This window comes from Mauremys mutica, chromosome 12, assembly GCF_020497125.1.
Source record: "Mauremys mutica isolate MM-2020 ecotype Southern chromosome 12, ASM2049712v1, whole genome shotgun sequence".
NCBI classification, from domain to species: domain Eukaryota; kingdom Metazoa; phylum Chordata; order Testudines; family Geoemydidae; genus Mauremys; species Mauremys mutica.
In genome coordinates, this window is record NC_059083.1 from 3,478,423 (window position 1) to 3,494,675 (window position 16,253).

The window sequence follows — 16,253 nt, forward strand, 5'->3', positions numbered from 1 at the left end:
CCCAGAGCCCAGCCAGGGAAGGTTTCTCCTCCCCCGGGTGATTTCTCGGAAAGGGCCTGACTCAGGGGCGCAGCGATAAAGCAGCTGCGGGCTCCTTCTAGTGGCTAATCAGGGCAGGTTGTTTGCTGGGTCTGTAGGCAGCAAATCCCCTGGCAGCCGGGCCTAGGCAGGCAGCACAGAGACCTAGCAAGGAAATCACAGCTGGGGGAATCCTGTGCCCCAAAATAGAAAAGTCGGCACACAATATTCACAATTCTGCATATTTTATTTCTCACAATAACGCAATACAATCATTCCAGTTTCAATTATTGTTTGTAATTTATTTCAAAATACCTGTCGCAAGTACGTCTGTGACAGTACAGACAACAAAGGTTCAGGAAATGGTTTTTTGGCACCTAGCTTCCTTACTAGGCGTATCAGTACAGACCGCTGAGTAGTTCATTTCAACTGCCATACAGAGCCGGATTCCCGCCTGTTGTCCCTGCCCTGGGCTGGTAATTGTGTGTACGCGCTGGGGGCTGGGGGGCAGGGCGTGGGGCAACCCAGAGATCCCCTGCCCCGGCTCCGTACCTGACTGCCTCCTCCTCCAGGCCAAGCTGACCAGCACGGCACAATAACCAGCCCCACACATTAAAACATCATGAATTACACCCCCCTAAAAATCACGAGATTGGCTAAAAAAAATCATGAGATTTACAAAAATGGAGGGGTGGGATTTGGTTTCTGAATCTTTCGGGTTTCTGGTTTTAAGCTTTTCTTTGCAAACACCAGGGTGACACTTGCTTTAAAACAAATAATCACGCTGAAATTCTCGCCTACTCCCAGGACTCCAGGAGCTGGGACTTTACTCCAAACCCCCAAATAACACAAGCTTTGTGACAAAATTGTGAGCGTTGGCAACACTGCAACCCACTGCCGCAGCCCCTCAGCCCCTCCTCGTTAGGTCAGCTTGTCAGGGCAGGGGCTGTCAGGCCAATGTGTTTGTCCAGCACCCAGCACAACAGGACCTCGGCTGGGCTCTGGCCTTTCAGTGTCACCGCAATGGAAAATCCGACTGCCTTAGAGCAGCAGAAGTAGCTCAGGGTCGCAGCCCTCCCCCCCCCCCCCATTGCTAGCGCTCCTTGTGTCCTACGGGGTCTCACAAAGCACACGCAGCCCCCCGGAAATGCAGCCACCTCTGGGGAAGAGCGCGTCAGCCAGACGCACAGTGGAAATGCTGGCCAAGGACAGTGGGGCAAAGCCCTGCTCCTGTGGAAAGCGCCGTGTGGGGTCTGTAATATCCCCGCAGGGGGCTGGGGATGTCGGGTCTCACCCAGGGACCCCCACGCACTGACCTGTTTGGTGGGCAGCCGGGGGGCGGGGAAGGAAGCTGCAGTTTCAGGGTCTCACTCGATGCTCACAGCCCCGAGCCGTCCCCTCTGGCTGCTGCGTCTGGCCATGGCTGCCTGACCCCAGCACGGCCGAGCCGACCCTTCCGCAGCCGGGCTGGGGGCGCTTTCACTCACCCCGCTGGGCCTTTCCCCGGGCGTTGGCCAGACTTGGGAGCCCCCTGATCCCTTCCAGCACTGGGGAGAGCGTGTGTCTCTGAGCCAGGGGAACATCAGCCCCCACTCGCTGTGGGGGGGGTCACGCTGCAGCCATAGGGGACTTTACCCCGGGCACCAGCATGACCCCGCCCCCCCCCAGCTCAGCCTGTCTCTTTGTCCCCGGATGCCCCATGCCCAGCTCGTGCCGGTCCTGGGTCTCCCATCCCAGCGCTGCCCCCGGGTGAGCGCCCCAGGGCAGGGCAGGGAGGGCCCAGGCTGGCACACACAGGCAGGGGATTTCTCTGTCCCAGCGCCCGAGCCCAGCGAGGCAGCAGCACCCCCCGGAGCCCAGCCAGGGAAGGTTTCTCCTCCCCCGGGTGAGCGCCCCAGGGCAGGGCAGGGCAGGGCAGGGAGGGCCCAGGCTGGCACACACAGTGTGACGTTATTGATATAAATGGGAACCATATAGAACATGGGTTGCAACCAAGGTCCTGTGGTGGCACCAAATCCTAAGTAAAGGGGGTCATATAAGGTGTCTAAGACCAGGTTCTGGGTTGCTGGTTATGATTATGCTGTCGGTATGTCTGTGTATCATTTTGTAGTTTAAGTATAAGTATTGGCTCTATACTGTCTATATTTTATATTATGCTCTGCCTCTGGGAAGTGTCCCAGACAAAGCTGATGTTAGCCCGGCATAGCTGGCTTGATGGCCCATTAAAGGGCCATCAGCTACACAATTGACCCATGGAGAGAAGGCAGACACGCCTTGTGACTCAGCAAAGTGCAGGGACTGGCCCATGTGACTCCAGGCTCCATTTTGCTGTAAATTTCCACAGTGAAGACAAAGAGATTCTTACACCTGGAAAAGTCTATATAAGGCTGATGCATCATCTCCATCTGGTCTTCAATCCTGCTTCTGACCTCTGGAAGGACTTTGCTACAAACTGAAGCTCTGCACGAAGGACTGTTGACCCATCCCAGCGGGGGATGTCCCAGAGACTTAATCTGAACCTGCAGTTTACTCCAGCACTGCTGCAAGCCTGAACTAAGAACTTTACCATTACTGTATGTAATTGATTCCATTTAACCAATTCTACCTCTCTTCTCTACCTTTTTCCCTTTGTAAATAAACCTTTAGATTTTAGATTCTAAAGGATTGGCAACAGCGTGATTTGTGGGTAAGATCTGATGTGTATATTGACCTGGGTCTGGGGCTTGGTCCTTTGGGATTGAGAGAACCTTTTTCTTTTATTGGGGTGTTGGTTTTCATAACCATTCATCCCCAGGACGAGTGCACTGGTGGTGATGCTGGGAGACTGGAGTGTCTAAGGAAATTGCTTGTGTGACTTGTGGTTAGCCAGTGGGGTGAGACCAAAGTCCTTTTTGTCTGGCTGGTTTGGTTTGCCTTAGAGGTGGAAAAACCCCAGCCTAGGGCTGTAACTGCCCTGTTTAAGCAATTGGTCCTGATTTGGCACTCTCAGTTGGGTCCCGCCAGAATCGCACAGGCAGGGGATTTCTCGGTCCCAGCGCCCGAGCCCAGCGAGGCAGCAGCACCCCCCAGAGCCCAGCCAGGGAAGGTTTCTCCTCTCCCGGGTGATTTCTCGGAAAGGGCCTGACTCACTGGCACATGATAAAGCAGCTGCGGGCTCCTTCTAGTGGCTAATCAGGGCAGGTTGTTTGCTGGGTCTGCAGCCAGCAAATCCCCTGGCAGCCGGGCCCAGGGCTGGCATCGCTCCCCCCCGCCCCCGTTTCCTCGCCAGGGCTCCCCACTGCTGGCCTGGGCTCGATGCCACGTGGAGCAGCAAACTGGCCCCGGCCGGCTGAACCTGGGGGTGTTTAACCCCAATCTGCCCCCCCCCGACTGGCAGGAGCAGCCCACGGGGTGGGGCGGGTTATGGCTGCGGCACCAGCTGCAATGGACCAGGGCAACGTGTCAGCGAACATGAGCCGTGTGAACGCAGCGCTGAGCTGATCCGGATTAGCCGCTCCCAGAGTGCCCTCTGCTTAGGGGTAGCTGGGTCTGTGCTGCTCAGCCCTGCCCAGAGCCAGATCAGCTGGGCTGGAGCCTCCCCCGGCCGATGTGTTAATTGGCAGCTCAGACCCAGGTGTACAGGATCCCTGCCCTGCAGGGACACAAGGGGATTTGCACCCCGTCCCCAGGCAGCTCCCTGCTCTGCTGTAAGGGGCCCTACACAGCCCCCATAGCTGTGAGCTGAGAGCCCGGCAGCAAAGGGGACCAGCCAATGGGGCGTGTGTGGATGCTGAGTGGGAAGTGGGGCTGGAAACCCACCCATAGGGCAGGGTCCGTTTCTGGGGGTGCAGCGTTGCCAGCCCCTGGCATTCGAACCCCAGGGGTCAGGGCCCCCAAAACCATGAGCTTGTAAAAAGTTCCCAAAGGTGCGTTTGTATTGGCCGGCGGGCTGTGAGCCGGGGGTGGGTTTCACACTGTGCTCGGGAACTGCACGGGGTAGACTCCTGTTTTGTGAAATGCAAGGTGAGGGTCAGCCCTGGTCATGTCAGTCCAGGAGCTGGGGCTTTAAGGAAAGACGGACGGCTGTATCACAACCGTTGGTAGCGCTGGGGTGTTGTCACGGAGTCCCCGGGCGCTGCTCTGGAACTGCACCCCACCAAGCCAGGCAGGACTCTGGGGAGCCTCCTCTCCCTCGGAGCAGCCTGTCTGCAGGGCAAGAAGCTCCCACGGCTTCACCTCCTGGGTCTCTCCTTGGAGCATTCAGCATCCTCTGCCCCTCCGTGCGCTTCCCCCAGCGAGTCCGCCCAGGCGGGGCCCTGGGGGGGCCACAGGGTCCTGCCCCCCCACTGCGCAGTCAGACGTGACTCCCAGCCAGCCAGTAACACAGAGGTTTATTCGATGACAGGAACAGGGTCTAAACCAGAGCTTGTAGGTACCGCGAACCGGACCCCTCGGCCGGGTCCATTCTGGGGGGCTGTCATAGGTTTATTCCCCACTTTGAACTTTAGCGTTCACAAGATGGGGACCTGCATGGACTCCTCTAAACTAAAATCCTAGTTTAGATCTGGTAAAGCTGCCACCAACCAAAAATATAGTGTTTTGGTACTTTCCATTCCTCCCAAACCTTCCCTGGGAACACAGATCCAAGCTCCTTGAATCTTAACACAAAGGGAAATAACCCATTCCCCCCTCCCCTCTCCAAGTCCTTAGGAGAGATACCTGGATTCAAATTCCTTGAATCAAACAAAGAGGGATTCACTTTTCCCCCTCCCCTTCCCCTGAAAATCCAAACAAGGGAAGAAATCAATCAAGTTCTAAAAAGAAAAGATTTTATTAAAAGAAAGAAAGAAAGAAAGTAACACTATCTCTGTAACACCAGGATGGAAAAAATTACAGGGTCTAACTTATAAAAACTGGAGAGACTTCCCCTCCCTCCTCCTCAGAATAATCAAAGTAACAGCAACAGAAATAAAGAAATTTCTCCAGCAAACACACAATTGCAAATGCAGAAATTAAATTATAAGACTAGTCCGCCTTTCTAATACTCACTAGACTGAATAGCAGAAAATACTTCAGGAAACTTTGGAGAACTTGAAGATATGTCTGGCCTCTCTTAGATCCAAAAAGAGAACGGCAAATCAAACAAAGGACACAGACAAAGCCTTCCCTCCACAGAGATTTGAAATTATCTTGTCCCCTGATTGGTCCTCTGGTCAGGTGTTCATCAGGTTACTGAGCTTGTTAACCCTTTACAAGTAAAAGAGACTTTAACCCTTAACTATCTGTTTATGACAGGGGCAGTGAGCCAGACCCCCACGTCTGCACTTCACTCCTCGTCCCCAGCCAGCTCCAGACTGAAACGCCTCCAGCCCCTCCTCTGCTCAGCTCATTTCCCGGGTCAGGGGGTCACCTGATCTCTTTGTCTCCAACACCTTCAGCTGGCACCTTTGCAGAGGGGGGCCCAGGCCATCAGTTGCTAGGAGACAGTGCCAGGCATTTAGGTGCACTGGCCTTTTGCTCTGCAGCAATCACACCCCCTTATCCCACCACCTAGATACTTAAGAAATGCATAGGGGAGACTGAGGCACCCACACAGTATTCAGAGAAAACATTGAGAACACTTCCACTTTGTCACAGGTTTGTTGGAAAAAACAAAAAAATCCCCCACTTCGTCACAGGCTGGGCGACGGGGAGTGACGAGCAGGCCTGGGGGAGGAAAACCCAACCTCAAAGCCAGCCTGCAATGGCGCCCCTCAGCACACACAGCTCTGCACACGCCGCACAGGGGAGACGGAGCATCGCCAGCACCGAGGGGCCAGCGCTCCCGCTGGGGTAACTCAGCTCCATCGCCCCGGCGTGGCCACGCTGATCTCCACCGCTGAGGAGCCCGCCCCGAGCGCGCAGCCGGGGGGTCGCCGAGGAGGAAGGCTGTATCCGTAACTCCGAGGGGTCAGAAATCACCAGCTGGGCCCCCGAAAATTTGAGATCGGCTTAAAAAAACCCACGGAGGATTTTCAAACTCCCGGTTCTGTTTAAACACCCTCCGGGTTCGAGCCCCGAGGGGTGTTGTGGTTGCCAGGCGCCAGCAGGGCTAGAAAACATCTTACAAAGATTCGGTGCATTGAGAAATGCAACCAATGAAAAGAGAAACGCTCCGGGGAACGGGGCGATTTCAGTGAACTGTGTGGTGGGAAAATGGCAAAACGAACCGTCCCTCGTTATCGCCTGACACGGCCGAACGGTTCATTTCCACGAGGTAAAAACGGGTCGTTTCCACTTTGGTTAATTTCGTGTCGAGGTTTATAGTGAATGAAAAGCTGATTTTAACAGCAGCGTAACAGTCTCTGGCGGGTCCGTCTCACGTCGACGAGAACACACACAGCAGCTGCCAGACCCCCAGCCGCAGACACGGGACAGACCCGCAGCTGCAGGCCCAGGGTCCACGGAGCCCCCACGCCGGATGCACTCCCAGGGCAGCACAGAAAGGGCCGTGTCTGTATCCCGGGGACAACGCACACGGCCCAGCGAGGAGTTTGTGCCTGGGGCTGGGGTAGGGACGGCAGCAGGTCAGAGCCAGGGAAATGTCTGACCCCGGTTCTGCGGGTCCACCCAGTGCCAGCAGCACCAGAACCCTCCTCCCTCCACTGCTGGGTGCTGTGACAAACTGTCTTCAAAGTGCTTTAAACAGAGAGAGAGACACACACACACACACACCCCTGTGGGACAAGGCCCTGTAACAGGCAGCCTCACAAGCCGCCCCACCCCCCCAGGACAGGAAGTAAAGTTTTCTCCCTGTTTTCAAGAGGGGGGAACTGAGGCACAGTGCGGGGACGGGAATCACTCAGGGCCTCACAGCGAGCCAGCGGCAGAGCTGGGAATAGGACCCAGGAGTCCTGGCTCCCAGACCGCACTGCTCCCACCAGCAGGGACTCCCATGATGCACCGAGGGAGCCCGGCCTACACCGAGTGGGAGCACGGGGCACCCGAACTCCAGCTCCCCCGGGCGACGGCAGCATCTTTGCCACGTGGAATTTGGTGGTTTTCAGCCAGAAGTGTTCAGTTTTTGGCCAAAAATTGCGGTTTTCCACGTGCCCGGCCCTTCCCCCCAGTGGCTGCTGGGAGGGGGCTCCGTGCACCCCAGAGATAAGGAGGCCGCCGCGGTCCCTGCCCCGAGGGGCTCACACTCTGAATAAACCACGCAGCAAATGGGGCCGGCCGTGCCCATTGGGGCTGCCCAGTGCGCGTCCGACACGCAGAGAACGGGGCAGGCAGCCCCGGCAGTGGGTCCCAGGGAGGCGGGAGGTTCAGGAGACGTGGGGCTGTTCACCTGGCACAGCTCCGAGGCCCTACGCAAGGAGTAACAGGGAGATAACGCTGAGGAGGGGCTGGGGGGCTGGAGCCCCCCCGATCAGTCCATGTCTTCACAGTCTGGAGTCTCCTCCGGCTCCGACCGGCTACGTTAGAGCTGCAGGAGGGAGACACGGGAGAGTCAGGGTCTGCCCCGAGCCGCGTCCGTACGGGTCAGAGAGGGGCTGGTGGGGGGGTTCCCCCGGGGCCATTCCCCAGAGAGACCCCCCCAAGCTCTCCCCCTCCCAGAGACACCCCCCAGTGCCCCTGCTGCCTGGAACCCCTCCCTGCAGAGGGGAGACAGACCCAGCCCTGCACTCAGCACCCTGGCCTGGAGTTCAGGGCTGGTTTGTCGGAGGGGCCGGGCCTGGGGGTCTCCACCGAACTCAGAGTCCCCCCACGTACCGGTGATGGAGCTGTCCGATCCACGCTCGCTGGCTGTGGGGGGAGAAGGGAAGGGGTCAGTGTCTGGTGGGGCTCGCTACGCTCCCCTGGGCTCAGCCCCCCACCTCCCCGTCCCACAGGGAACAAACGGGGCTGGTCAGATTGCGACACAGAGGCAAAGAAACGGCCCAGCCCAGGCAGGGGAGGCGACCAGCCCCACAAGGATCCCCAGGGCAGATCTGGGAGCAAACCCCGCCCTGTGAGCTAAGCCCTGCCAGCGACGGAGCATTGCCCTGGCCGCGGCCAGCTGTTCCAGGGGTTAATCCCCCCACCCCCCGGCAGCCACTGACGCCTGATTTCGGGAAGGCGCGTGGGAGCTGACCTCCCGCCAGGGGCCCCGGGGACTGGGCGTGGGGTTCGGGTTTCAGAGAGACCCACAGGACAGCGACCGTCCCGGCAGGCCCAGCGCCCTCGGGGCGTTCGTGGTGCACGGACCCTGCCCCCCAGCTCGCCCCACACCGCACAGCTCGGCGCCGAGGCCAGGCTGGTCTCGGAGGGGGGACACGGACAGCGCCCGGCCCAGTGAGGGGTCGTCTCACTCACCCGGCGCCGGCGAGTACAGATCCGCCTTGGGCCCTGCGGGGAGAAGGCAGGTCTCAGCGAGGGCAGGAGCCGGCTCTGGTCGCTCTCCGGGGCCCAGCACGGACACCTGGGCTCGGGGTCCCTGATACACCCAGCACGCGGGGAGGGGACCAGACACCCCCGGGTGAGCGGCCGGCTCCCTCCCAGTGTCCCTGCCAGCGCTGGGGGCTGGGGGGCAGGGCGTGGGGCAGCCCGGGGACCCCCCGCCCCCGCTCCGTACCTGACTGCCTCCTCCTCCAGGCCAGGCCGACCAGCACGGCGACCGCCCCCAGGGCCAGGATCACGCCCGCCACCACCGGGACCAGCAGCGACTCGGACGGCGGCTCTGAGACGGGGAGAGGACAGGGGCTCATGGGAACCGGGCGAGACCCCCCCACACTGCCCTGCTCCCCCGTCAGTGCCCCATAGCTCCCCTCCCCAAGATCCTCCCCCAGCATGGGGTCAGTCACCCCCTCCCCCATCAGTGCCCCATAGCCCCCCCCGGGATCCTCCCCCAACACGGGGGTCAGTCACCCCCTCCCCCATCAGTGCCCCATAGCCCCCCCCGAGATCCTCCCCCAGCATGGGGTCAGTCACCCCCTCCCCCATCAGTGCCCCATAGCCCCCCCCGATATCCTCCCCCAGCATGGGGTCAGTCACCCCCTCCCCCATCAGTGTCCCATAGCCCCCCCGAGACCCTCCCCCAGCATGGGGTCAGTCACCCCCTCCCCCATCGGTGCCCCATAGCCCCCCCCGGGATCCTCCCCCAACACGGGGGTCAGTCATCTCCTCCCCCATCAGTGTCCCATAGCCCCCCCCCCCGAGACCGTCCCGCAGCATGGGGTCAGTCACCCCCTCCCCCGTCAGTGCCCCATAGCCCCCCCCGAGATCCTCCCCCAGCATGGGGTCAGTCACCCCCTCCCCCATCGGTGCCCCATAGCCCCCCCCGGGATCCTCCCCCAACACGGGGGTCAGTCATCTCCTCCCCCATCAGTGCCCCATAGCCCCCCCTGATATCCTCCCCCAGCATGGGGTCAGTCACCCCCTCCCCCATCAGTGCCCCATAGCCCCCCCCCGAGACCCTCCCGCAGCATGGGGTCAGTCACCCCCTCCCCCGTCAGTGCCCCATAGCTCCCCCCCCCCCTCACAGGGGTCAGTCACCCACTCCCCCCTCAGTGCCCCATAGCCCCCCCTGAGCTCCTCCCCCATCACATGGGTCAGTCACCCCTCCCCCATCAGTGCCCTATAGCCCCCTCCACCCCCCATTACAGGGGTCAGTCACTCGGTTCCCCTGTCAGTGCCCCATAGCCCCCCCCCACAATCACAGGGTCAGTCCCCATCGCCCACGCAGGGGCTCAGCCCCCCACAGCCTCACCCCACACGGCGATGAGCGGCTCGGCCAGGCTCTCGTGCTCCACACGGCAGCGGTACAGGCCTCTCTCCCGGGGGTCGATCTCCACCGTGGCCCAGGCGTGGTAGGTCCCGTCCCCGTTGGGCAGGACCCCCCCTCGCCCCGTCTCTTGCTCGCTGCTCTCCCCATGTCGCAGCCAGCTCAGGGCGATGTCCCGGGGGTAGAAGCCGTGGGCCCGGCAGCAGAGGGTGGTGGGGCCGCCGGGGGCGTCTCTGCCGGTGACCCGCACGGCCGGGCGCTCTGGGGAGACGAGGGGGCGGAGGGGGAGTCACGGGGTCACGGCCGGTGAGCAGCACCCGGGTCCCCCCGGCCGTTACCAGCAGCCGCCCCTGGGCCCGGATGGGGACACAGACCCGGAGTGAGGGGCCAGGGGATCCCTGGGGCAGGGGTGTCCCCAAATGGGAAGTCAGGGAGCATCAGGGATGTCCCTGCCCCCCAGCCCCATGAGAGGTCCTCCCCCCCAGCGCCCCCTGCCCTTCCCTTGCCTCGCCAGAACCCCCTGCCCTCCCCCACAAGAACCCCCTGCCCTCACCCTGCCTGGCCAGCAGTCCCTGCTCTCTACCCACCCCCCATGGCCTCCCCCACAGCTCCCCTTGCCCTCACCTCGCCTGGTCAGCGCCCCCTGCCCTCACCCCACCCCCAGAACCCCCTGTCCTCACCCCGCCTGGCCAGCGCCCCCTGCCCTCCTCCCCAGAGCCCCCTGCCCTATTCCCTCCCCCCCCCCAGCGCCCCCAGCCCTCACCCCGCCTGGCCAGCGCCCCCAGCCCTCACCCCACCCCCAGCGCCCCCTGCCCTCACCCCACCCCCCCAGCGCCCCCTGCCCTCACCCTGCCCCCCAGGACCCCCTGCCCTCACCCCGCCTGGCCAGCGCCCCCTGCCCTCACCCCGCCCCCACGACCCCCTGCCCTCTCCCGGACTGGACAGTGCCCGCTGCCCTCACCCCCCCCCCCTGCGCCCCCTGCCCTCACCCTGCCCCCCAGGACCCCCTGCCCTCACCCCGCCTGGCCAGCGCCCCCTGCCCTCACCCCGCTCCCCAGCACCCCCTGCCCTCACCCCCCCCCCCCCCGCCCCCCGTCCTCACCCCCGCTGGCCAGCCCCCCCTCACACCCCGCCCCCCAGTCCCCCCTGCCCTCACCCCGCCTGGCCAGCGCCCCCTGCCCTCACCCCACCCCCCAGCGCCCCCTGCCCTCACCCTGCCCCCCAGGACCCCCTGCCCTCACCCCGCCTGGCCAGCGCCCCCTGCCCTCACCCCGCCCCCACGACCCCCTGCCCTCACCCCGCCTGGCCAGCGCCCCCTGCCCTCACCCCGCGCCCCCGCCCCGTGCCATCACCCCGCCTGGCCAGCGCCCCCTGCCCTCACCCATCCTGGCCAGCGCCCCCTGCCCTCACCCCACTGCCCTGCGCCCCCTGCCCTCACCCCGCCTGGCCAGCGCCCCCTGCCCTCACCCCGCTCCCCAGCACCCCCTGCCCTCACCCCGCCCCCCAGCGCCCCCCGTCCTCACCCAGCCTGGCCAGCGCCCCCGGCCCTTCCCCGGCCCCCCAGTGCCCCCTGCCCTCACCCCGCCCCCCAGCGCCCCCCGTGCTCACCCCGCCTGGCCAGCGCCCCCTGCCCGAGCTGCAGGTAGCGGCGCAGGGCCTCGACACACTCCCGCTCCAGGAAGTGGCGATAGTACTGCAGGGCGACCGGGTCCCCGTTCCAGCGGCGCTGGGTGGCCTCGGCCTCCCGGGCGAGAGCCTCCCAGCGGTGCCGGGAGGCGGCGTAGATCAGGAAGTCGCCCCCGTCGTAGCCAAAGCGCCGGAAGCCCCCGGTGCTGCCGTCGGCCCGGATCTCGCAGCCGTAGGCGTACTGGAAGATGTGGAAGCCTGCGCGGGGCAGAGCCGGGGGTGGGGTTGGGACGGGGACCCCACGGAGCCAGGACCACTGCTGGGTCTGTGACCCCTCCCTGGATCCCCCCCAGACCCTGCTTAGCGGGGAGCCTGCAGGGCCCTGCCCTGTGCCCCCTCAGTGCCAGCCCTCATCTGCCCCCCGCGGGGTCCTGGCTGGGCAGGACTTGGTTCTGATCCGGCCATTCCTGGGAACAGAGAGGGGTGGAGGGAGCCCCGGCCCGCTGGGGGTGCTGCACAGACACAGTGAGAGACGGTCCCTGCCCCAAACAGCTCACGGAACAAAGAGACAAGAAACCAGAGGGGAAACTAAGGCACAGAGAGGGGCCCTGACTTGGCCAAGGTCACCCAGCAGGTCAGGGGAAAAGAGCCGGGGATAGAACCCAGGAGTCCTGGCTCCCAGCCCCCACCCCCTCTCTAACCCACCAGCCCTCACTCCCCTCCCAGAGCCAGGGAGAGAACCCAGGAGTCCTAGCTCCTAGCCCTCCCTGCTCTAACCCACCAGCCCCCAGTCCCCTCCCAGAGCCGGGGAGAGAACCCAGGAGTCCTGGCTCCCAGAGCAGTGCTGCAGGTCCCCTCTCTTCCCCCCCCCCTCCCCCCCCCCAGTGCCCCGGCCGCAGACTCACCCCTGCTCTGGTTGTAGAGGTGCCTGTGGCTCCGCACCTTGCCCCGGAAGCAGGCCTGACGCACCTTGTGGACGTGGTTCTCCCGCTCCCAGACCTCGGGCTGGGTCTCCTGCATCCAGGGCGCCCGGGGCCGCATCTGCTGGGCCTCGCCGTCGTACTCCACGAAGCGCTGCCCGTCCACGTAGCCGGCCACGGTGAACTCGGGCACCCCCGGGCCGGGCTCCGAGACGGCCGTCAGGAAGTACTGCAGGGAGTGCGACCCTGCGGGGGGGCGGGGAGCGGCGGTGTTAGCGGGATCTGTCTGCACCCCCTCCCCAAACATCGGAAGAGCAGCCCCCACTCCCCACAGCTCCACAGAGATCCCCCCCAAAAACCAAATGTAATTGTAAGGGGGATTGACACACGGCTCACTCATCTCCTCAAGCACAGAGCCAACGGGGAATCGCCAGCAGCTGGGAGCACTACAGGGCACCTGACACACAGTAGGGAGTGAACAATTGTGCTGAGAATGGGGCAGAGGGTGTGTGTGCACGGATGCTGCACACACATACACGCCCAGCAGGGAGGGAGGGACGGACACACACACACACAGCCAGTGGACAGACAGACACACGGAGTTCCCTTCCCCAGCACCGCAGGGCAGCCCTGCCTCCGCACAGCCCGTGAACCCCGATTCCTTAGCCCAGGCACAGGGCTGCAGGGAGAGTGGAAGGGGGACAGGGACAGACGTGGGATGAAAACGGTGGGAAGGGGGGTCGCTGTCACATCCGGCCCCAGCCCAGTGACATCACCCTCGGGGGTGGGTCTGGCCCCAACTCCCCAGTGAGCTCCTGGCCCCCCACAACTCACCCACTATCCACTGGCACCCCAGACTGCTGCCAGGCGCTCCCCCACCTGGGCAGTGCCTCCCACCCCTCCCCCAATACTACAGGAAATATACCACTGCACCCCTCGGTGCCTGTGGCAGAGAAATGTCCCCCAGAGCCGGGGAGAGAACCCAGGAGTCCTGGCTCCCAGCCCCCCTGCTCTTACCCACCAGCCCCCACTCCCCTCCCAGAGCCACGGAGGGAACCCAGGAGTCCTGGCTCCCAGCCCCCCTGCTCTTACCCACCAGCCCCCACTCCCCTCCCAGAGCCACGGAGGGAACCCAGGAGTCCTGGCTCCCAGCCCCCCTGCTCTAACCCACCAGCCCCCGCTCCCCTCCCAGAGCTGGGGAGAGAACCCAGGAGTCCTGGTTCCCAGCCCCCACTCCCCTCCCAGAGCCGGGCAGAGAACCCAGGCGTCCTGGCTTCCAGCCCCCACCCTCCACTCCTGGGGGAGGGGTTAAGCCCCCGGTTGCCCCTACTCACGTGACTCAGCGCCCCCCAGCAGGAGGAGGGGGAGGAGGAGGAGGCTGCCTGGGCCCCCCATGCCGTGTGGGTCGCGATCCCGCTGTGCTGTGGGGCGGGCGGGGGCCGCTGCTGCCAGCCCTGGGAGCCGCCCCCCCCCGCGGGGATTGGGCACCACGGGCGTGTCCTGCCCGTTGCGACAGACCCACGGGGCCGGGCCAGGGAGGAAGTGAGATTCCGGCACAGCTGGGGGGGGGGGCAGGCCCGGGCCCCCCCGCCCGCAGCCCCACCCAGACACAGGGGGCCCGGGGCCAACCCCCCCCCCGTACTTAAGTTACAGTCACAGACATGGGGGGGTGATCTGAACCCTCTGTGCTTAGAGTCACAAACACACACCAGGGTCCCCCCCACACACACAGCCACCCCCCCCTCCGCACCCCAATGAGCCTCCCCCCACCTGCTCACATTACCCACGTGCCCCTCAGCCTCCCCCTGCGCTGCCCGGGGGCGTCTTCCAAAGAGCTAAAGTGATTTAGGAGCCTTAGTCCAGGAGAGAACCCAGGAGTCCTGGCTCCCTTAACTCCCCCCCACCCCTTTAATCCTCACCCTGCCCATAACCTCCCTCCCCACTGACCCCCCCTCGCTCCAGGCCCTGCCTCCTGGCCTCTCGCGCGGGGGGGTTACCCTGCTGCCCGTCACCCTGGCATCTGGGCACCTACCACACAAACTCAACAGCGAATAACAAAGCTCCTGGTGGATTGCGGGGAGACTCTGCTTCGTTACACCCCCCAGCCGGCCCTGCTGCGGCCCTGCCTGATCTCCTGGGCCCTTTCCCCTGCCCCACAGACCCCCGTGCCCACCCCGGTCTGCCCCGTGGGCAGTAGAAGGCTGCTGGATCGAACCCAGCGACCAGGGCGAGCTCCCCAGGGGGTCGGGGTGTGTCTGTCCCCTGTGGCCGGCACTGTGTGCGGTGGGCACTGCCCCGCTGCGGGCGGCTGGCTGCGGTGACAGGCTCCCGCCCAGGCCAGGCGACCGGCGCAGCGGCTGTGTTTAACTCTCCCCACTTGCCGCAGGTTCCCCGGGCCGGGGGCCGGGGGGACAGGATGGCGAAGTCGCAGTGCGCTCGCTGCAGCCCGCAGGGTGACGCCTCCTCTTCCCCTGCCCGTGCCCCAGCAGCCGAGTTCGAGGCAGTCACATGGGGACCGGAGCGCGGGGGAACGGCAGAGCTGCTGCTATCCGGCCTCTGGCGCCCGCCAGGCCCAGCGCGGGTCACACCCAGGCGGCAGGGAGCTGGAGCTGAACTGCCGGTTGTGCCAGTCCCCCTGGGAACTGCACCCTGCCCCGGGCCGGCTGGATCCGTGGGGATCCTGCCCACATCTGCCCCACGCCGAGCTGAGACAGGCCCCGACATGCCGCTAACGCATCGCTAGGCCAGGATCCCCGGGCGCAGCCTCCTCCGCCGAGGGCCGCACCGTGCTGACGCCAGCGACGTTACCCCGTCTGAGCGTCTCTCCCCAGAGCTGTCAGCTCCCTGGGGCAGGGACTGGCTGTGCAGCACCTGGCACCGGGGGGCCTCCGCCTGGACTGGGCACCCCCGACACGACTGCAAAACAGGCAATGAACGCACTGCCCCGGGTCCGGCTCTGAGAGCCGTCTGAGGAGGGGCAGGGGGGGCTGGGGTGTCTCTGCCCTGCACAGACCCAGAGCCGCTGGGACTGAGAGCGCCGTGGTCTGCGCGGTGTTAGCCGGGTCTGTCTGTGACAGAACCATTGGGCTTTACCGGCTCCCGGCTGCAACGGCACCAACAGGGGACGCCTCAGGCCTCGGCCTGTGAATCCTCCTGCATTGACTGGAGTTTTCAGTTCTCAGCAACAGGGCGGTTCGGCTCGCGGGGGCAGCAGAGCCTGGCGCCGGGAGGGGAGACGGGCTCAGACAGACACAGCAAACACCCAACAGGTGAGGGGCGCAGCAGAGACAGGGCCTTTATTCCAGGGGTTCAGAGACACGAGCGAGTCCAGCGGCTCTCACGCTTGCCAGAGTGTCCCCCTTTCCGAAGGCGGATTGTCTCGCGTCCCCCGAGTTTCACCTCACTTAAAAGTACTTAAAAATCAGACGTGTCACAGTCACACTGTTACTGAAACATTTCAGAGTGGAGGCGTGTCAGTCTGTATGCGCAAAAAGAACGAGGAGTCCTTATGGCACCTTAGAGACTAACACATTTATTTGGGCAGAAGCTTTCATGGGCAGAGGCTCCTGAGGTCCCTTCCAAGCTTGATATTCTATGATTCTGTGTTACAGCCAGGGGTGAGCTGCAGCGGGTTCGCACGGGTTCGCGGGAACCCGTTGTTAAATTTAGCAGCCATTTTAGAACCGCTTGTTAAGGGCTGCTAAATTTAACAAAAGTTCCCGCCCACTCCTCTCCTGTTCCGCCCCCTTCTCCTCCCCCTCCCCTGCTTCCCGCGAATCAGATGTTCGCGGGAAGCCTGAACAAGCAGCATGGAGGCAGCCAGCAGGTAAGCTGGGGCGCGGAGGGGGAGGGGAGGTGCGGCTGGCTCAGCAGCTCCCGGTCCCAGACCGCGGCTCCCTCCAGCCCGGCGCCGGCCCGGGGAGTCGGGCCCCGCGGCTGCCGCCGAGCGGCCGGGCCCCAGTGCCGGC

At 63.9% G+C, this 16,253-nt stretch overlaps 2 protein-coding genes across 2 annotated transcripts in view; both read right to left on the bottom strand.

Moving 5' to 3' along the window:
* LOC123345793 (endothelial zinc finger protein induced by tumor necrosis factor alpha-like) overlaps positions 1-16,253 on the bottom strand; it is a 1,203,704-nt gene that overhangs the window by 1,161,519 nt on the left and 25,932 nt on the right. The gene's annotated exons all lie outside the window — the stretch shown is intronic.
* Positions 6,767-13,793, bottom strand: LOC123346412 (major histocompatibility complex class I-related gene protein-like). Its single transcript, XM_044983802.1, has 8 exons — positions 13,620-13,793; positions 12,271-12,531; positions 11,348-11,623; positions 9,725-10,000; positions 8,591-8,695; positions 8,332-8,364; positions 7,750-7,782; positions 6,767-7,462 (listed from the first exon to the last, which is right to left on the bottom strand). The coding sequence occupies exons 1-8, from the start codon at positions 13,678-13,680 to the stop codon at positions 7,452-7,454; spliced, it is 1,056 nt and encodes a 351-aa protein (XP_044839737.1). The 5' UTR covers positions 13,681-13,793; the 3' UTR covers positions 6,767-7,451.

Coding starts and splice junctions, on each gene's coding strand:
- LOC123346412 (XM_044983802.1), bottom strand. CDS start 13,680: ATGGGGGGCCCAGGCAGCCTCCTCCTCCTCCCCCTCCTCCTGCTGGGG. Junction 8,365..8,590: donor CTGGAGGAGGAGGCAGTCAG/GTACGGAGCGGG, acceptor TTCTCCCCGCAG/GGCCCAAGGCGGATCTGTAC. Junction 7,783..8,331: donor TCTGTACTCGCCGGCGCCGG/GTGAGTGAGACG, acceptor CTCCCCCCACAG/CCAGCGAGCGTGGATCGGAC.